Source organism: Arvicanthis niloticus, chromosome 15 (genome assembly GCF_011762505.2).
Source record: "Arvicanthis niloticus isolate mArvNil1 chromosome 15, mArvNil1.pat.X, whole genome shotgun sequence".
Taxonomy (NCBI): Eukaryota; Metazoa; Chordata; class Mammalia; order Rodentia; family Muridae; genus Arvicanthis; species Arvicanthis niloticus.
In genome coordinates, this window is record NC_047672.1 from 12073390 (window position 1) to 12094153 (window position 20764).

At 51.7% G+C, this 20764-nt stretch overlaps 2 protein-coding genes across 4 annotated transcripts; both read left to right on the forward strand.

Moving 5' to 3' along the window:
* Positions 1–4903: 4903 nt before the first annotated feature.
* Hoxa11 (homeobox A11) lies at positions 4904–8518 on the forward strand. Of its 2 annotated transcripts, XM_076913331.1 has the most exons (3): positions 4904–5623; positions 5896–6006; positions 7031–7151. In XM_076913331.1, exons 1-2 carry the CDS (start codon positions 4912–4914, stop codon positions 5997–5999), a joined length of 816 nt encoding a protein of 271 aa, XP_076769446.1. In that variant the 5' UTR covers positions 4904–4911; the 3' UTR covers positions 6000–6006; positions 7031–7151. The 2 variants fall into 2 exon arrangements, with proteins under 2 accessions (XP_076769446.1, XP_034374726.1); XM_034518835.2 differs by lacking the exon at positions 5896–6006 and having other exon boundaries at positions 7031–8518.
* A 1296-nt stretch (positions 8519–9814) lies between these two features.
* Positions 9815–18799, forward strand: Hoxa10 (homeobox A10). Of its 2 annotated transcripts, none has more exons than XM_034519422.2 (2): positions 9815–10343; positions 17954–18799. In XM_034519422.2, the coding sequence occupies exons 1-2, from the start codon at positions 10334–10336 to the stop codon at positions 18226–18228; spliced, it is 285 nt and encodes a 94-aa protein (XP_034375313.1). In that variant the 5' UTR covers positions 9815–10333; the 3' UTR covers positions 18229–18799. The 2 variants fall into 2 exon arrangements, with proteins under 2 accessions (XP_034375313.1, XP_034375312.1); XM_034519421.2 differs by lacking the exon at positions 9815–10343 and adding an exon at positions 13693–16761.
* The last annotated feature ends 1965 nt before the right edge of the window (positions 18800–20764 follow it).

A 20764-nucleotide genomic window follows, 5' to 3' on the forward strand; every position in this document is an offset into this window, starting at 1 on the left:
CCATTCCAGGCTAGCTACTTCTTATGATGACTTAGAATGGAATAGGAGCAGGTGGGTTCAGAAAAGGAACAAGTGTTCCTGGGGTGGGGGTGGGAAGAAGGAAGGAGAGGAGGAGAGGAGGGAGGGGGAGAACTAGGAGGGGGAGAAGGACTGGGGGGGGGGAGGAGATTGTGCTTAGAATGTACTTAGTACTCATTGAAAAAGGTAAGAAATCCAGTTCAGGTCTCTCGTGAAGGCCTCCCTTTTTTAAACCTGTGGAGTAGTTTCCTTCCAGGAAACACTTCAGCTCTTCCTGAACCAAGAGGAGACATCAGAAAAGGCAGGGGAAAGCCTGAGAAAGGATAGATGGGAAGAGGCAAGGTGAGAGACAAACAGGTCAGGAGGAACAGCCTGGGGACAAGACAGACTTGAGGAGCATCTGGAGAGTGGAGGTAGCATGGTTGGACATTTACACTGTGGACAACGACATGACATGCTGATCCTTCCAGAAACTGCACTGGGGATTCGTGGTGCCCTGAAGTAAGAGATACCTGGCAGCTGCTGCCTCCCAAACCAGCCTCACAGACAGAAGGCAGCAGTAGCCTTGCAGCCTTTCGAGTTGATGTTAGGAAGCCCAGTCTAGAAGATCTTATGGTTGTCCATGTGTCTGTTCTCCCGTGGAGTGGTATAGTACTAAGTAGCCTATCAAGGGACAGGGCTTCCAGCTCAAGTCTCTTGAGTGGCTGTGTTGGAAATTGGCCTGGCACGGGCAATCAGGCCACAAGGCCTTACATTGCCTTTCTAAAGCCATAATCACCCTAGGCAGCTTCTCCCGCCCCCCATGCTCCCCCACTACTGCCCATACTCCTCGACTCCGACTGCAAGGAAAAGCAGATTCAGCAGAGGCACCTGAATACACTTTATTCTGATATTCTACCTCGGAAGGAGAGTGCAGTGCAAGGTGCCTGAATCTCCCTTCCTCCCTCCCTCCCTTCTTGGTACACTTAGCCCGACGGGAAGAAAACAGCAGCCACACCAGCTGTGGACACTAGCGTATATACCCTTTAGAACTAAATCAAAAGAAACCTCCGAAAAGACTTGGTTTCTTCTGCCGATCAAATCTTCATAACCTTTCAGCCCGACGAGGCTTAAATCGTTGGCCACCTCCAAATGTTGCGCCGGGGGAGCCTCGGCCAGGCCCTAAAGGGGTCTGCCTAGACCTTGAAGTTCAGGAAAACAAGAGGAGATTGAACCGCCACTCTCCCTTCTTTACAGACACACACGCACCGTCAGGCCGCGGCCACTTCCTGCCTTTGTTTTTCTTCCTCCAAACATTTTTGGCCTCTTGCATTAGCCGCCGTAGGGCTCCGGGTTGACGATTAAAGGAAATAAACGTTGAAGAGTGTTTTCTGGAGACAGCCCCGTGCTGTGGAGTTCTTGAGAAAGAACAGCTCCTGGGAAACCACTGTCCAGGGCCAATGTCATAGCCTTTCCCGCAGCCGCCTCTTCTAGGAATGGAACTCGGACTTGGCCTTCCGGTGTGCTCTTACCCCTAGTTAGGTCTTCCCCAGATCCTGGTGGGCTGAAATCGACCTTGGGCCTCCTGGAAAGCCAAAGAACCAGTTAGGCTCAGAGCAAAGTGAAAACCAAGGACCCGCAGAGATCTCTTTCTTCCTCCAGATTTGGTCCGAACCTCAGGGAAGCTCACACCTTGTACCCTGATGCCTGACTAAAGAACATTCACACTACCAGGGCCAAGCGGGACGAGGTTAGGCAAAGCGGCTACTATTGAGCAGCCTTAGGGATCTGAGCTTCCATTTCTTGTCCCTACTTAAAGAACTAAAAGCAATCGGCAGCTCCAGGCCCCGGTTGCCATCAAAAGCCTTTCGCTCATCCATCTTCACCGCAGCGCCCCCACATGCTCCCTTCGAGGATGCCCCTCTGAGCACCCCTCTTCTCCACAGCCGGTCGGATTGCTCTGCCAGCCACTCGTGGAGCACCTTTTCCTCCCGCAGTCTTTCCTCAGGAATTTGCCTTGTCTCCTGCTGACACCCTTGGGATACAGACCTGCCGGCTCCTATTCAATTAGCCCTTCACGAGAACCTAGGAAGCACTGGCCGTGCAGAACACTGCACAGTGCCTCACCGACCTTTCTGCGGGTATCCCTTCTCCATGGCATCCCGGGAAGTCGAGTTAATTATGAGAGAAGCTGCCATGTAGTCAGGGGAGGCGGCCTAGCGTCCCCCGCGGCTGGGCCACCTCGGCCCCACTGCTCAGGCACAAGCTGAAGTTGACTGCCAAAACTGCTATAAAACCACAGGTCTGTCTAGAACTGTTTTCGGTTCTCCTAGACGCCCCCGGGTTCAATTATAGTCTTAAAAGCCCTAATACAAGTGCAAGAATTTGTTTGCCTTCACCCAGGGGCGGGGCGAGCCCTGCAATGGTGGCGCCTTTGTTATGGCAAAGTCACTGAAACCCTTCAAGCATTCCTTTTGTTCGAGGGAAGGGGTATTGAGGACTGGGTGGGCTGCTGGGGAAAGTTTGAGGTAGCAAAACCAACCCAGGGAACTGCTCAAATAAGGCTGTTTGCATCCCCACCTCCCTTTTATATTCGATCTCCAGAAAGATAGTGTGAAGAGACAAATATGTTTGCATCCTTGGTGACTGCTAGAAATAGAAGTTTTTGCTGCAGGACCATCCTGTAGTTGCGATCCTCAGCTTTGGGAGGCCGGAAGCTCCCATTCCCCAACGACCTCTCTCCCTCCTAGAGCTCATTCACAAACCATGGCAGTCATCTATGAAGCCACTGTGGACAAATATGTCAAGCTGAAGATGCACAAATAATTTCAAGTTCAGCTCTCAGGGATTTCAAGGGGCATGAAAGTTCCTGTAGCAAATCCTGAATAAAGAGTTCATTAAACCAATGTGTCCGAGTAGCTTGATTTGTGATAAGCAGCCCTTGTAAAAGGGGGGAGGGGTTGGAGCCACATAAACATTAATGCTAATAAATTAGTTTACTCCACTGCACAGTAATTACTTGATATTATTGATATTTACAGTGGGCATTCAAATGCAATGGTGGGTCATTATTTGGAGAAAATACATAACGAGAGTAGTTCTTTTCCAGAGCAATACATGATTAAATTTGTTATTGAGTCAGTTACAGTCAGCTCAGCAATAAATAAATAAATCGATGTTGACACTTAAATACCAAAGATCTTAGCGTTTATACTCTAAATCTCCCCAAGATATGTAAATACCTTTGGCTATTTCCTGGATGAGGAAAGGGAAAAAGGTTTTCATTTTTCACTTTTGACTGTTGTGACACCCTAGACGGGAGCTGTGGAGAGCCCCCAGGTCTGGGGCCCCATCTCTGCTCAATTTGCCTAGCTGCCCTGCGCCCTCTTTTTTTCTTTCATTTTCCCCAAGTATGTCTTCCGTCTTGGAGAATGGCAGTCGTTATTTTGTCTTCTTAATCCCCATTTCCTCCTCGGGAGAAAGCTAAATGTACCTTAGTAGCCATGGCCTCTAACAGTTATCTATCTGTACAGCAAACCTTGCCCTTCCGAGACATCTCCGTGGCCCAAGGTGCAGGCAGCTAGGAGAGCATCTTTCTTTTCTTTGGCGTTGTGCTTCTCCCGTGGACTAAAGAATAGGAACGATGGGAACTGGCTGGATTTCTGCCTTGAATACCCTTTGCTTTCACTCTTAGGTTTTGCAAGGAAGAAGAGACTCCTTTCTTAGCCAGGGTTCCTTGGGTCATTAGTCCTTCTTTGCTACCCTCCTTTTCCCTCACAGCTCTGAAGCCCTGCAAGCAGCCTGGTGCCCCCCCCCCCAAAGGTGCAGCATACCCAGGAGAAGGCTCCTCAGCGCCTCTAAAACAGCCCAAGGTTCGCCTCAATTGCATGGTTTTCCGATTCGTCAGCTTCAGCAGACCAGGCAGCTTGCGGACCGGTGAGCAGAAGTGCCTCTGGCTCTGTGGAGTCACTCCGAACCCCTACAGGCAGCGAGGAGAAGGGGTTCCTCCAGAGACAGGGTGTGGGGTGAGGAAGTAAACAGAAAGATACAGGGAAGGTGGAACCCGGGTAAGGCGAAGGCCCTTCCGGACAGCGCGGATTATTGACAAACCGCGGAGGAAAGCCGCTTCGCCTGTTGGCGGTTTGGGGACGGAAGGCACTAAAGCGCTTCGGAAGTGACCATGAATGAGAGCGTGTAATCAAGTCACCGTGCAAATCGGACAAGCCACGAGGCCGGCACATCCGTGGCTGCGAAGCCTGGCCCCAAATGGGGTCCAGCCAGGGTCTGAGGCTGAGGTGCTTCCCAGAGCAAGCCCGTGGGAGGGGGACTGCGAAGAAGGCGCTGAACGTAAGATAAGAGACTCCGGGACCTGAAGCTATACAATTCCAGGCGTTCACCTGGCCACCCCCAGCCCAGAGCATCCCTCACCCACCGGGGAGTGGGGGGAGGCGTCAGGAGTTGCGCGCTCTTGCCGCCCTCAGAGCACTCGTGGACCAGGACCATGTAGCTGAGCAAAGGAGAGCTGCCTGGGGGCGCACCCCTGCCTTTCTGCTCGCGGGGAGGCCCCCCAGCCAACATGAGTTACACCGGCGATTACGTGCTTTCGGTGAGAACACCGAGTGACGATCTGTTGCTTCCCCTGAGGTGGCTACAAAGAAAGGAAGCCGAGGAGGGAGGGGAGGGGAAAAAAAGGAAAGGGAGGGGGGTTTAAAAAAAAAAAAAGCCAGGACTAGCTCGCGGCTTGTCAATTTCAACATCGGGTCACATGACCAGCACCTCCCTGCTAAGGATGGGGATAGATTTCCACGTCAGCTTACGTCTCCAAATTTCTACTTCACGGATCCGCTTCAAAGAGGCAGCTGCAGTGGAGAATCATGTTAAGCTCGGCTACTGCGGAGAGCCCAAGGTAGCCCAATGATGGATTTTGATGAGCGTGGTCCCTGCTCCTCTAACATGTATTTGCCAAGTTGTACTTACTACGTCTCGGGTCCAGATTTCTCCAGCCTCCCTTCTTTTTTGCCCCAGACCCCGTCTTCGCGCCCAATGACATACTCCTACTCCTCCAACCTGCCCCAGGTCCAACCCGTGCGCGAAGTGACCTTCAGAGAGTACGCCATTGAGCCCGCCACTAAATGGCACCCCCGCGGCAATCTGGCCCACTGCTACTCCGCGGAGGAGCTCGTGCACAGAGACTGTCTGCAGGCGCCCAGCGCGGCCGGCGTGCCTGGCGACGTGCTGGCCAAGAGCTCGGCCAACGTCTACCACCACCCCACCCCCGCCGTCTCGTCCAATTTCTATAGCACGGTGGGCAGGAACGGCGTTCTGCCACAGGCTTTCGACCAGTTTTTCGAGACGGCTTACGGCACCCCGGAAAACCTCGCTTCCTCCGACTACCCCGGGGACAAGAACGCCGAGAAGGGGCCCCCAGCAGCAGCTGCGACCTCCGCTGCGGCGGTGGCGGCGGCGGCCACGGGCGCGCCGGCAACTTCAAGTTCGGACGGCGGCGGCGGCGGCGGCGGCTGTCAGGAGGCGGCTGCGGAGGAGAAGGAGCGGCGGCGGCGACCCGAGAGCAGCAGCAGCCCCGAGTCGTCTTCCGGCCACACTGAGGACAAGGCCGGTGGCTCCGGTGCGTATAAAGGCAGCGCCCAGCGCTTTATGAAAGGGGAGTTGGGAATCTAGAGCAGCACCGCTGTTAAATTTTTATATGCTGTTTTATAAGCATATAAGGTTTATGAAGGGCCTTTAGGTTTCCCCCAACAAAACTTTGTTATAAAAGGAGGGATCACGTGGCGAGTGCTGAAATTGGCCGTGAAATACCCACCGGCCAAAGCATGCCTGAAAAAAAAAAAAAAAAAAAAAAAAAATACAACTCCCCTTTTTCCTTTTTTCCCTTCTCAGCTCCCAAACTCAACAGCACGATCCCCGCTCGAGGCCAGCTCCAGGCTGGGGAGCCGGAGGTGGGCGCCTGTAAATTCCCCTACAAGGGCTTCAGGAGCCTTTGATAGCGAGGTAATCCGGAGATTTTTATAAAAGCCATGTGTTGCGGCGAGACTCCAGTCCCGGCTGGGATTCAAAGGCATCGGCTGTTTAACGATGGCGCTAGGAGCGCATTTAACAGATAAAATAGCCCACTTAGCTCAAGCAATATATTAAAAGAAACAAATTAACCTAAAGTTGGCCTTTTTGTCTAAAGGAAGCCATTTTCCTCTGGTGCGGTTGCAATTACGTGCCGCCTTCTGTTATTCACAATTGTTTTTTAAATCAGTCAAAGGTTTTGTGTGTGTGTGTGTGTGTGTGTGTGTGTGTGTGTGTGTGTTTCTTAAAAGTGGGGGTAAACAAATAGCTCCTGCCTGAGGCTTAAGGTAGCCTCTTTCCTCTTCCCTTCCTAAACTAGCATCCCTACCCTGCTGAGGGCCCTCTGGCTGTGTGGTGACGGTGAAGGCCTGGGTAGGGGGTTTCCTCTGCCACCTCCCACCTCGAGAGAGCTGGGAGGCTGGCGGAAGAGGCAAGAGCTAGTGATCAGAAGTCAGGCTGACAAAGACCCCGCAGCCGACCCAGATGTTAAGGAGGGCTAAATCATGGCTGCAACCAGGAAAGCCTGGGGCCAGGATGCACGCCTTTACTGCCTCAGGAACAGGCGGCCCAGGTGCTGAAGGTGAAATGTCCCCCGGCGGCTGTTTGTTTAGTCTGGCGGGGCAAGGAGCAGCCCTCAACCCCCACTTGCCTCCGTTCAAAGCGGTTCAGCCAGCGCAAACTCGCCTGTTGCTGTGAGGAGCCTTCCTTTCGGCTCAAGGGGCAGCCTGGGCCCTTTCCCTGGGGGCCTATCTAGGGAGCTGGCTTTTATCTGAAGCCGGCTCCAGACTGCAACTTGTCCCTGACCAGCAATAGAAGCCTGAAGGCAGGGGCCTGGAAAGACTTTGAAAGGGCCTGGATTGGGCCTCCAGACCCTGTGGCCAGATCTTCTCCAATGGGGGTCTTGGGGAGAGTTCGAGCCCCTATTCCCCGCTCACTCTTTGCCTCTCTTCCTCCTTAGGTGGCCAACGCACCCGCAAAAAGCGCTGCCCCTATACCAAATACCAGATCCGAGAGCTGGAGCGAGAGTTCTTCTTCAGCGTCTACATCAACAAAGAGAAGCGTCTGCAACTGTCCCGCATGCTTAACCTCACTGACCGTCAAGTCAAAATCTGGTTTCAAAACAGGAGAATGAAGGAGAAAAAGATTAACAGAGACCGGTTACAGTACTACTCAGCTAATCCACTTCTCTAAGGCTCCAGCCTGCTGGAATTGGGAGGGGGGCTTCCTTCATACATGTGAAATAATATGCAGACTTTGCCCTTGACAAGGTCAAGCCACCTTGTGACTTGGAAAAGGGGGGTGATGTAGGAGAGAGGGGAGACTTCCTTTGCAGAGATAGCCCAATGGGAAGGGGGCTCTTGGTTCAAATCTCCATGATTAAGCTTCCTATTAATAATTGGATCCTAAGAGTTGTGAATCAATAGAATGAATGGTTTGGGACCCCTGGTGGTTCACTCTTAGAGTCTGTGAAAGCTTTGGGCTGGGTGTGGTCACTGGGGATTGGGCCCCTTGCCAACCCGCTCAAGACCCTCTGCAAAGAGCCTGCCTCCCTCCCCCCAGGTCTCCCGAGTCAAGAAATTGTGTGCCCCAAGCCTAGTTCAGCTTGGGGATAGGGGAAGGAGGGAAGGGAAGGATTCCCAGAGACCCAGAATGGGCTTGCTTTCCAAAAGTAAGGCCGAAGGACAGTTGAACTAAAAGGTGGCTGTGAAAGGGGACAGAGCTGGGGGAGGGGGGGTCCCGGAGGAAGAAGAAATCTCTTCAGATGGCATTAACATCCCATCCTGTCTAGTTACCACTGACCTGCACCCAAGCCTGAGCTCCTAGCCACCTTCTGCAGCCCACCTGGGTTTTCTACCTCCCAGTGGTGGTGATGGGTCTTCGTTCAAGCCCCATCTCAGAGCTGACTATTCCTGGGGTAGAAGACATTGAAAAAAAAAAAAAAAATCAGAGGCTGTTCTGGTTGCTGGCCCCTCAATCTCTACAGGAAATGCCTGTGGAGTTCTACAGCTTGGCAAACTCTCCACCACATTAAGGAAACTTGGGTTTGGTGTGTGTCAGGCAGCAGAGCAGCAGGCCTGGCCACTGGGTCCTTGGCCTTTGGCTGTGAGGGGCTGAAGTCTCCCTACTCCCAAATCCCTCATTCCTACGCTGCACTCTGTGCTCACTGACTCAGAACCAAGCTTGGAAGCTTCCGGCAATCTCTGAAGAGCCAGAGAGTGATTTGGAGTTATTTTAAAAGATAAATATTATATTATATATATATTTCCCCGAAGGAACCAAAGCGAATTTTAAGATGCAATGTAGAGGGGGCAGGGATAATAAAAATATTTAAAGGCTCTATCTGTTTACAGTGTTCCAAGGTTAAACTCGCTCACTGCTAAAATATTTGAATGTATGCTTCATACAGGGATGGTGTTCAAAAGACTTGTAAATAAAGAAACCATAACCTAATGTGTTTCAATTCTCCTTTCCCCCACCCATTAGTCGACTTATTTGAGAGTGCTGGAGAGAGTGGGGAGGATGTTGGGGATGGTCTTTTTAATCTCTTGCAACACTGTGACATTTGGAAAGGGCTGGCATACTGGGAGCCAGACTACTAAGGCCTGAGAACTTCCTCTGGAGAGCCAGGAACTCTCCAAATGAATCTCTTCTGCCTTCCTGCCTTAAGAAATCCCTGTTGGTTCTGTCTGTAATGAGTGCCTTTGGCCAGTTCTTACCCACCATACAGTCCCTATATGTTTTAAAACGAACACAGACAATAGGGCATACCAAAAATAAAAAGGGTAGAAGTTTGGGTATCGGGTCCTGGTGTGACATTTCTCTCTCCCTGTTCTGCTTTTTCCTGCCAAATGTCTCTCCTCAGCTAGCATCCTTTTAGCAGTAAAAGGGGTGAGTTACCACGCCCCTGAGAGGTGATGGAATCAGGGTTGAGCTGCAATAGAAGCTAAGCATAGGAAGCCTGAGGCTGTATGTCCTAGTGGACGGCAGCAAGTTAGGGATGGAATATGTCAGGGTTTAGGGTGTGAGACTTCACTCCTCCCAACCAACCTCAGTTCTGGAGAAGGACTTGGGGGACTGCGATAGCCAATGGCCTAACCCAGGCTAATCTTGCTCACCTCAGGACTGAATAAAACCCCTCTGAGTGTACCTTGTGAGTCCTTTCAGCCAGAGAGACCTGAGTCTAGGTACAAAGGATGAGCTAGGAGCCTCTAAGCGTGCTTTCTCTCCAATTCCCTCTCGGTTCCCTTGGGCAAAGAAAGATGCGGGCTCATTCTTTGTTTGCTGCCTTTGAACTTCTGCCTTAAATTTGGACATCACCCATAACCTTGAGGGGCAAGGCGGAAAGGACAGAGCCTTTTGTTGCCCACCCCACCCTCTTTCAGCCACCCAGGCAGAAGCAAAGCAGCAAAGAGGGTCTCATTTGGAGAGAGACCCTAGGCTCCAAGAGTCTGCCCTGTTTATTTGTTTGTGTGTTTGTCTAACTGGCGAGACAGGGGTGGGGAGAGCGAGCTGAAAGGGGAAAGAGACAGACCCCCTAGATGAATGTCTTGCTTGATGGACAGACACACTGAGAACAAGGGCCCTCCTGGGGGGCGAAAAGGGGCGGGCAGGGAAGCTCGGTTTAGGAAAAGACTTCCTTTGGGATGGTTAAAGATTAACCAAAGTCTCTCAAGTTGCTAGAGAGAGTCTAGCCAGAAGGACTGCTTGCAGGCGGGCGGCGGGCGGGCGCGGGTTTGATTTCTGAGCCCTATAAAAGCCCATCCTCCGATGGCTGTGACAATGTGGTCGTAAACCCGTCCCGGGCCGGCCAATTTGCATATTTGGAATGCGCCGCTATAAACCCGGCTGGGGTTTTGCAGCAATTTCTTAGATGTAAAAATGAGATCTCAATAGCAGCGGGTTGGGCACATTCTCTTGCTCTTTCTCTGCCCGGAGCCAGCTTCCTTTCCTGGGCCGCAGGCTGGATTTCCAGCCTCGCCTAGGCCCGCAGCCGCCACGAGATGGCGCACTCCCGATCAATGTCAAAGCCGCCAGGGAGCCCGGAACCCCAGCGAGAATCTTGGCCTTTGTTCGCTTCTGATACTAAGAGCAGCACGGTACGTTATTTCACTTGTCCAGCTCCCCTTCGTATTCAAAAAGAGGGGGCCTCGCGCTCAAGAAGTGATTGAGGCTGTTATTTAAAGCAAAGCGCCTTCGTTAGGCCTTTTTGCATCGTTCGCGGCGTGGAGAAGCTGTTGCCCCCTTGGCAGTGATTTCAGAAATGAGTCAAGGTAAGCGGCCACAAGTTTATCAATTTCACTGTAGTGGAGGTGGGAGTGGGGACGTAGCTGATGCCTAAGCAAAGCTCCAAGTCATGACTGAGTTTCTGGGGTGATGCCCGATTGCCACCCCCCAGCCCCCGCCGTCCCATCACTCTCTATGGTTGGAAAACAGTGGAAGGCCTAAGTGGAAAAGTTGTCGGTTTTAGCTCCGTGTGCCAGCGTTTCACCCAAGCTTCTCACTCCAGGCGATCTTTCGGTTTTGCTGAAATTTTCCGATCTGAATAAGTCAGATATGGTCCGAACCCAGACGAAAGGGACTCGGCTGTGCTGGGATTAGAGCTCTTAGGAGAGGAAAGAGGTGGTGGACTAGGGCAAACAAAGTTTCTCTTTGGAAACAATGGGGGTGGCCAGCATCTGTGGCCGTTTGACTGGGGTTGTTTTCCCTGGGGCAGCCCGCCAGAGGTTACCGATTTTCTCGTAGGTACAGCCTAGAAGTCTGCCAAGCAGGGTAGAGCAAAGCTTTGTTCCCAAAAAAGGCCATTCAAAGAAGTCGCATTTGGTTTTTCTGGGGATGTTGGAGACAGCCCCGTACTGCGTATTTGGAACGTAGCATCATAATCCTAGCTGACATTTTCCAACAAAATCCTCTAGCCATTAAAACGACGAGGGGGCTTCTCATTGCATATCTTGCAAAATTATGCAAAAATATACTGGTAAATATTGGTATAATTGCTTAAATGGCATGGGGGATTAAATCTGACTCCTTGTTTTTATAAAACAAGTTTTAAATAACCAAAGTGCTTACATCTTGAAGGCCAGATTTCAAACTTGCGTTTCTCCCATATTTAAAATTTTATTTTAGCATCTTTTCATTTGTTTCTCGAAATAGTTTCTTTCTCTCCCCAAATATACAGTGTCTTGGATGAGTAAAAAGAATTCCAGAACGCGTAGATGCTACCCCTGTTTGCAAGTGTGTGAGCGAAAATAGTCCTTAGGAATCACTAGTTTTGTTAACTATGGTCTCTCCTAAGCCACGCCAGAAAAAAAAGCAACCCAGAACAGACAGGAGGGCCTACTCTGTGAACTGCAGGCAGTGGGACCAACACCTCCGTGCACTCCCTATGCGCCTGAGCTGCTTCCAGTTTTAAGGCCAGAACCAGTTTCTTACCTACAAAACTAAGCACTGGTACTTCAAAATTACTGACAAAAGGACTCAATACTTCCCCCGCTAAAGGTCGAAGGCCAGCTCAATAGTGGGATTTAGAGGAAAAAAAAATAGAAAAATATTTTAGGATCGATTGAACCTAGTAAACAACAACAACAAAACCAAAAATCAAACAAAGAGAAAGAAACAAAAGCCCACACATTAAACATCCCCGGGAATGTCTCCATTCATAAAGAAAAACGGGAAAGGAATGTTGCGCATGGAAAAATCTAGTTATTCATAAATATGTGAATGGGAGAATTTCTGAAATTTATTAATGCTGGACACATTGAAGCTGTATTCACTTTTTTTCCATGAAGCTTCAATCCAGCACTACAGCCCTCTAGATAATTGGGAACCAAAAAACATTGAGAATGGCCTCTGGGTACAAACTGATTTGTATTTTATTCTCAAGACCTAGATTTTTTGTGGTTGTTGTTTGTTTTGTTTTGTCCTGGTTTTTAAAAAAACTCAACGTATTTTTATATTAAGAATGTATTCGAGAAGCTTGCAAGGGCCTACTCAGGAAGAGGAATCTGCTATTAAGTAAAACCACAGAGTAATGGTTACACTTTCTTGACTTTCTTTGCCTGGCATTATCATGGCTCCGTGGAGAGAATGAGTGTTATCACCAAGTAGAAACCGGCAATATTTACTCCCGAACAAACACAGACTGTGGCGGTGGCGGCAACCATGTGATTGCTATACAGGCCTGGTTAAGGCCAGCCGGCACCAAGGGTTTTAGGTCAAAGGCATCTAAAGAAGGAAAAGGGAAGTTGGCTGCTGAAAGGAAAGGCAAAGGAGAAAAGAAAGAAGGGAGAATCGCTATATTTAATCTCTTAGGGATGGCGAATCTCCACAAAGGCAAGAACCTCAATAAACAGAATATTTTTTATTGAGGAGGCTAACACCTCATTGTTATAGTCTAGGGAGACACTGGAGCCTTCAGAGTGTCTGAGGGATGCCTGGGGCTCCAGACTCTCTAAGCTGAGCAGGCACTCAACCCACCGGCCACATTTAACTTGAGCTTCTGAGTCATTGTATTTACTTTAAGACAACCACACCAGGCCAGTCTGCCAGATACTGGGCATTCCATGGTAGGCTCTCCTGTTGTTCCCTTGCTCAGCAAGTCTCAGTGGGAGTAGGACAGAGTTCCCCAGTCAGAGAGGGGTTGCTATAAAGGCTTACACACTTAAACAGGAAAAGAAAGGAAACCCCAAATTAAGCACCCTGTTTGGTTTCTTGCAAGGGGAATGTTGAGAACAGCGTAACTGCCTCCACAAAGGTTGGTGAAGATTCAATTGCCAATGCCATGGTCTGAGAGGCTGGTAGCGAGTAATCCAATTCCTCCCATCTTTCTTTAGTAGAGGTAGTCTTTGTAGTGTATGCAGCACTGGAGTTGAGTTTTAGACCTTGGTCAGCAAGTGCAGGCTTCTGAATTCCATACAGCCTAGAAACCCATTTGGCTATCCTACAAGGCCTTGGCTAGGACCAGCCTAAGTAGCTTGCAGTTGGACACCTGGCTTGTCTTACCAGACAAATAGTCAGGGGCTACTGAGTCCAAGGAGACTCCTCGAGAGAATTTGAAGGAACAGCTGGGGGCGGGGTATGAACTCTTTGAAAATGATGGGTCAAATCATGGGCGTGCACATATGTGGGGTTTTTGTTTCATTTTTGTTTTTGTTTTCGTTTTGTGTTTTCACAAGATAAGTCAGAACTGCCCTTGCTTGGACTACTCAGAGGGGTCCCTGTAATCCCAGAAGGTTAAGAAAGATGCTGTCTCTATCACTGTCTTTCACTATAGCCTTGTAGCCTCTGTTATCTCGAACACACTCTCCAATGGCCACTGGTCCTTTAAAAACCTCAGCCAGGAAAACTCCTTTCTGCATGAGATCCAGACAGGGACAGTTCAGGAGCCTGGCTCCCAAGCCTGCTGGCCTGCTGGAGCTCCCGTGCCTCAAGGGGACCTACTTCCCCACACAACAGCTTTCCAGAGAGGTATCAGAATTGCTGGAGAGCCAAGTGCCTTTTTCAAGCAGTCTCAGCTTCAGGACATTTCCAGGTGGCACTGCTGAATACAAGAGTTCCACCTATCTAGTGAGCAGAGGAGCAAGGACCGTGCACATCTGGCACATCTGGAAGCTTAAGGTAGGGTAACAGGCTTCCATGTTTTGAAGCTTAACATTATTCTGGCTTTCTGGTCCTTAAGGCCTATTCTAGTGAAAATTTGCCTTGGCCTTGGGTACAGAAGCAAATCAGATAGTTAATGATGTCTCACACAGACCCAGCTTTTGTTTTCCAGAGCCGGCTGGCTGTCTGCAGAGAGCTGTTGCTCATCTGAATATCTCTCTCTCTCTCTCTCTCTCTCTCCTCATCTCCTTGCCTCCTTCCCCTTATGCCCCTGTTTCTCTCCCTATCCCTTTCTTTTGCATTTAGATAACCAGCCCTCCCACCTGTCACCTTCAGAGAGACAGAGGTAGAACTGGCAGGAATGCCTCTGAAAGTGTTAGCAGAGGCACAGCCTCCTGGGCGTGGGCTTGCCAAGTAGCTGCAACCAACTGCAGTTGCTTGCATCTCAGAAGCCAGAGTGTAGCTCTCTACCTAGCCAGCTTTCCTCTCCCTCTCAGGGTGTTGTCAGGGTTGTCTTTGACCAGGATTCCTTCTGGGAGGAACCAGAATATATCCAACTAAAAGCAAGAGTCCTTGCCATTTGCAGAGGCCTGAACAATGTAGTTCAGGGCTCCTGGGCAGTCAGCAGCTCTCCAGTTCCAACTGGAGCTGGCAGGTCTGGGGCATCCTGGAGACCCTGTAACCCACAGGTCAGAAGGAAAGCATCAACTACACACACTCCACTGGATCCTGCGGAAAAGGTCACATTTCCTGAGTTTGATATAAGGCCCATATTTGGGGGCTGACTACTTTCAATTGCCCAAAGGAAGCACCCCTGAGTAGGACCCAGTGTCTGCTAAGCAAAGCACCTGGCCTTCTGGAGTCTCTTAGAATAGGGACCAAACCGCTCGGCCTTCTAGGGAATTGATTTCCTCATCACCACCTTGCTAAAATGTGCACAATACATGCAAAAATGGCTGGGAAAAGGACGGCCGCAGCCATGTCTTTGGGGGTGGGGGTGAGTACAGCAGGCAAAAGCACAGTGACAGGTTTTGTCAGAACCCCCTGGAGCCAAAGAATGCTAAGGCTAAAAGGAGAGTAAGAAAGAAAGCAGTGTGGCAGAGGGATTTACTAGACACATTCTTCCTAGGTTTTCCTTCCAGTTCTGCCAGCTCAGAAAGGCCAGAGACCTAAGGCCAACATGCTAGTCCTCTAATGTAGTGAGCTTGGGGTCTCCTCAAGAGGATGGGAGTATGCGTTTGACTCTGAACTGTGTGGATTGGGGCGCGGGGTGAGGGGGATCTTTTGCCAGCGTTGCCAGTCCCCCGATTTTCACCTCACTAAGGCAGCTGTGCAAGCTTGGGTGACAGGAATAGAGAGCGTGAACTGATTGAGCACCTTGAAGCAGAAAAATCTTGCCTGGCCAAAGGATGGAGTAAGACAGTGGTGCGGACAGAAGAACCAGGCAGTGATCAGCCAATGCATTTCGGACAATAGTCTTTCCTTGTGAGATGTTGGATGTGGTACTAGTTTACCTTGTGAGATGTTGGATGTGGTTCTGGACCCTTCGAAGGTCTTGACATCCTCAGTATTCTTTTTTTTTTTTTTTTTTTTTAAGCCACTTTGGGAAGCCAAATTTAAGAATTGAGGCCAGCTCCAGGTCCAGAAATGTATAGGACAGCTAGACTGCTACAGGGCCTGCTTAAATGATCAAGGGGGTGATGGGGGACTCATGGCCACTCCACAGCAGACATGGGAGCACCCAAGGTTGGCTGGGGTGCACATCATAAACACCCCACTTGTTAACAGCGCAGGGCCCAAGGGAGCTTCCAAATAGACCCTTGCATGGGGGTAGGGGGTGTACAGGTTCAAGAGCCAGGTCCCCCGACCGCTACTTTAGGGCAGCCTCCACAGTTCAGGCCTTCGGGCCATAGGTGTCAGGAGTGCGTCTTCTGGCCCATCAATACAGATTACATATTTATATCAATCGCGGGCTCCGAGGGCGCCCTTAGAGAGCAGCCCCGCGCCTACGAAACCAAACTGGGAGTGGTCGCGTGGAAACTCTGGCTCGGGATTGGCTGCAGGCGCCCGCCGCGGTGCGGGGGGATTGCTAATCGTATTCAGCATGTTTTGCACAAGAAATGTCAGCCAGAAAGGGCTATCTGCTCCCTTCGCCAAATTATCCCACAACAATGTCATGCTCGGAGAGCCCTGCCGCGAACTCTTTTTTGGTCGACTCGCTCATCAGCTCAGGCAGAGGCGAGGCGGGTGGCGGTGGCGGCAGCGCGGGGGGCGGTGGAGGTGGCTACTACGCCCACGGCGGGGTCTACCTGCCGCCTGCCAGCGACCTGCCCTACGGGCTGCAAAGCTGCGGGCTCTTCCCCGGGCTGGGCAGCAAGCGTAATGAGGCGCCGTCGCCCGGAGGCGGTAGCGGTGGTGGCAACGGGGGCCTGGGTCCCGGGACGCATGGCTACGCGCCCGCGCCCCTAGACCTGTGGCTGGATGCTCCCCGCTCCTGCCGGATGGAGCCGCCCGACGGGCCGCCGCCACCGCAGCCACAACCCCAACAGCAGCAGCAGCCGCCGCCCCCGCCGCAGCCACCCCAACCCCCGCCACAGGCCACTTCGTGTTCTTTTGCGCAGAACATCAAAGAAGAGAGCTCCTACTGCCTCTACGATTCTGCGGACAAATGCCCCAAAGGCTCGGCCGCCGCCGATCTGGCCCCTTTCCCGCGGGGCCCTCCGCCCGACGGCTGCGCCCTGGGCGCCACCAGCGGAGTGCCAGTGCCGGGCTACTTCCGCCTGTCGCAGGCCTACGGCACGGCCAAGGGCTTCGGCAGCGGCGGCGGCGGCGGCACGCAGCAGCTCGCTAGTCCCTTTCCTGCGCAGCCCCCGGGGCGCGGCTTCGACCCGCCGCCCGCGCTGGCCTCTGGTTCGGCCGAGGCAGCCGGGAAGGAGCGAGTCCTAGACTCCACGCCACCACCCACGCTGGTTTGTGCCGGTGGCGGCGGCTCGCAGGGCGACGAGGAGGCGCACGCGTCATCCTCGGCGGCTGAGGAGCTGTCCCCGGCCCCTTCCGAAAACAGTAAAGCCTCGCCGGAGAAGGACTCCCTGGGTAAGCAGAGCGCAACCGAGGGCTCAAGTCAGAAGGGCAGACAGACAGACACACAAGGAAGGAGCAGAGGATCAGGAGCCCGCGCGGCAGCGGCAGGCCTTGGCCCAAGCTGACGGCAGGCTGACCTTCTGAACTTGTTTTTAATATTTGGGCGTGGGGAACGCTGTAAAAATCCATGCCCGGCTTAGGGCCCCACACCAAGACGTCCTCAGTTCTGGCCCCTGCTCACCCAGACTTGGGGGGGATGAGGATACCAGAGAGCAGCTCTCCTCCTGTGCATTCACTTTCTCGTGGCCCTGAGTACCCTCAAGCCCTGGTCCTAGCCCAGCCTGCTCAGCGCGGCCCACGCGGGGGGAGGGGCAGGGAGGGAAAGTGGCTCGCTTGCAGATAGCACGGATGTTTGTAAAGCATCCAAAATAAGCAGCCGCCAGAGCCAATAAATAAGCCCATTAACCGGCGAAGTTCGAGTTTACGATCCCCCATGCGTTTTTTTTTTTTTTTTTTCAAAGTTCCTGGAGGGGCGGGAGTCCTTGTTGTAAGAAAAAAAAGAAAAGGCAAATTCGGCCCGAAGGCTTGCTTGGGCCCTGGGCTGAAAACCTAGAAATGACCACTTCCCTTCTCCTGGAATCCGGTGTTGCCCAGCTTCACACTCCGGTTACTTGGAGGGACAGGAGCCAAACTCAAGCCCTTGACCCCAGATCGGTTTTCAGAACTTCCCCATTGGTCCAGCTAGGTCCTTCTCCTCTAGCCTGATGCAATTTAGGAGTCTAGGGTAAGCCAGTGGAACTGCCAGCCTCTCATCCAAATAAGCATTCCCTTACCCCAGCTTGGGGGCCTGCAGGAAATGCTTCCCTGCCACCGGGTGAGAGGCACAGAAAGGCGTTAAGTTCAAGATGTACGGCCTTGCCTTCTCCGGCCTTTCATTCTCTCAGCGCCCCGCGGCGTGGTGCTAAAACAGGTGCCTGGAAAAAAAGTAAAGGAAAATGTAAATTGGGAGGACCGGGTGTGGATTTGAGGCCCAGTCGACTTTGTCATGCCTTTTGGAGGGATTTTTGCAAAAGGAGGGAGGGCATAACCCTCTCTCTATGACTTCGGGCATCCCTCTAAATGGGAAAGACCCGGAATTCACCCCCCTTATACAGCCCGAGTGGCCTCGACTTAACCTTCCCCTCTGTATTCTCTTAAACTCCAGGCAATTCCAAAGGCGAAAATGCAGCCAACTGGCTCACAGCAAAGAGCGGCCGGAAGAAACGCTGCCCTTACACGAAGCACCAGACGCTGGAGCTGGAGAAGGAGTTTCTATTCAACATGTACCTTACTCGAGAGCGGCGCCTAGAGATCAGCCGTAGCGTCCACCTCACGGACAGACAAGTGAAAATCTGGTTTCAGAATCGCAGGATGAAACTGAAGAAAATGAACCGAGAAAACCGAATCCGGGAGCTCACAGCCAACTTTAATTTTTCCTGATGAAACTTCCAGACAATGTGTCCCGAGCGAGCGCCTGTACCCATCCTTCTGCCTCCAGCCTCTGCCCCAGAACTCGCACCTGTGCCGGAGCCCCATGTCTCCCTCCCTCACCCGCCATCTCCCAGGCCGTTTCGTCTGTGCAGGGCTGGTTTGTTCTGGCTTTTTGTTTCTTTGTCTGTTTGCTTAGTGTTGGTTTACTTGTTTTCTGGGGGAAAAAGCCATATCGCTAAAATTCTATAGAGGTTGAAATCGTCGTCACTGTCAAGTCCTGACTGGGCTGGGTTTGCTGCCTCTGGGACCCACTGCTAGGAAAGGGCCCCAGTACTCCTCCACGAATCTGGTTTCCTGCCCAGCCCTGGGTAAACTTAGCCGGAAGCCCTAGGTCCCATTGTCGGCGCTGAGGTGTCTGGCCGGAGGTCAATGGTGCAAGGAGCCGCCACCGGGTTCGCCAGCCTGGAGTGCTGGGCTGTGTTTAATCAGGGAGTCCAGGCCTGGTTTCTCTTTTCTTCCTTCTTTTCTTCCTTGGCAGAGTATGGAAGCATGGACATTCAGGTTAGCTAAAGGGCTTGACCTGGCTGGTTAAAAAAGGGAAGAAGAAATAATCAGAAAGATTAATTTTTCCTTCTTCTGTAAGATCTCCCAGCTTTAAATGAAAATAAAAATGGGCAAGGGAAGAAAACCTCTCTTCCCGTTTGCCTAAGGTCTTACTTGCCTGATTAACATCCTTCATTCACCTTTGAATTCCCATACCCTGGTTGTTGATAAATGATGCACGTTTGTTTATACATGTGGAATAAGTGGGTTTTCGTCATTAAAATTGTTACCCGTTGGTAACACGAGAAAAGCACACCAAAATTCTCCCTATTTAATGGAGTTGAGGTTTTTTTGCTTTAATTCACTTTTTATTTTGTTTTGTAGGCTTTCTGAAATTCACGGAAGCCTAGGTGGGCTGGGGCAAGCAGAGAACCGAGAGAAGGGAGATATTGTTTGGATTTCCTTTATACTGTGAAGTTACATGCATAAAAGGGTCAAACCTGTAGGTGCAGAAAAGAAAAAAACCTATAAATACAAATCTGTATAAATGTCTATTATTATGAAAAATTGCCAATCTTGTTTAAGCAAATGCATTCTATCGTTATTATAAATGTTAGTTCTAGCTTTATTTACTTCAAATCTTAAATCAGAATAAATTAATATTGTATTGCTGCTGTGCGTGGAAAAAAGATGATGTTTATGTTCTTATAGAATAAAAGCTGTGGAATGAAGCTTTTTAATTTTACCTCTTTTTTGACTTCTTATCTTCACCTTCCACTTTATCCTGTCCACCACTTTTACAACAGGAGGGCTAGCCCGAGCCCCCTGCAATTACTTTAGGCATCTATTTAAATATTACCTAGACGGTCGTAATTTGTCTGGGCCCTATAGCCCTGGTGCCTTAAGGTTTGTCGGCTTTTGTTCAGTTTTATGACTTGCTAGTATATCTGGATTGTGGCTGTCTTGGACCAGTGGTTTCAGTTGAGAGGAGAGCTGCATAGACAGAGGAAGCTAAACAGGATTTCTTTCGGGAGCCCCAGAGAGGCTCGCAGAGGCCAGTTATTTTTCGGGTGTCCAGGTCCCAGAAGACCCCACGCCCGAAATTCGCGGAGGAGAGTCCACTCACGGAGCACCACTGGTGCCTGCGGCAGCGGTTAAGTGGACCTGGGCCGAGCTGTCCAGGGTCACCCCCTCCCCCTGTCGGGCCTCCCCCACCTGGCTGCCCTCCGCTAGGCCACGCGTTTCCTGCTCGCCGGAGGTGGGGGGGGCGACACTCGGGGTGGGGGGGAGGGTCGCGAGAGCGCGCGCCTCAGCGGGCGGGCGGCTAGGAGGCAGAAGAGGGGGAGAGCGGGCGGCTGCGGGGAGTGAGTAGAAGAGGCCGCGGCCAGACAGAGGACCCGGCTCGGTGCTGTCCCCTGCTTTTTCTGGTCGTCCAGGGCGGCAATCGCATGGCTTACGTTTGGCAAGGCTGCAGAATCTGGAAAACTGGCCGCACCCCGCTGGGTCTCCCCTCTCTTCTAGCTTTTCCCTTTCCTTTTTATTTCCTCCCTCTTTCTCGTGCCCCTCCCTCCTTTTCACTCTCTCCTTCTCCTAGGCGTACCTTTCCCGAGACCCGAACCTTCTTCATCCACCACGGGGTTGGGGTGGGGTCTGGTACAGGTTGCGGAGGGCTGGTCTGGGCACAATGGCAGGGCTCTTTTCTTGGCGGCGACAGTGGCGGCAGAGGAGGCGACGAGGGGCGAGGCAACCGTACGCCGGCAGCATCAGAACTGGTCGGTGATTTAGGTAGTTTCCTGTTGTTGGGATCCACCTTTCTCTCGACAGCACGACACTGCCTTCATTACTTCAGTTGAAAGCGTCTCCAGGTACCTGTACTGAGCAGCCCGGGGTGGCCAGGCGTGCCATCAAGGCCCTAATCGTGCCAGGCCTGCCGGTGGCAACCTCAGATCCCCAGTGCAGGAGGAGCTTCGGGTCTTCTCAGCGCTGTGCCATCCAGGCCGCC

Bases quoted from the DNA above. Each gene is read 5' to 3' on its own strand.
- Hoxa10 (XM_034519421.2), top strand. From the start codon at position 15,789: ATGTCAGCCAGAAAGGGCTATCTGCTCCCTTCGCCAAATTATCCCACA. The intron at 16,762-17,953 runs GTAAGCAGAGCG...CTTAAACTCCAG, and splicing joins GCCGGAGAAGGACTCCCTGG to GCAATTCCAAAGGCGAAAAT.
- Hoxa11 (XM_034518835.2), top strand. From the start codon at position 4,912: ATGATGGATTTTGATGAGCGTGGTCCCTGCTCCTCTAACATGTATTTG. The intron at 5,624-7,030 runs GTGCGTATAAAG...CTTCCTCCTTAG, and splicing joins GGACAAGGCCGGTGGCTCCG to GTGGCCAACGCACCCGCAAA.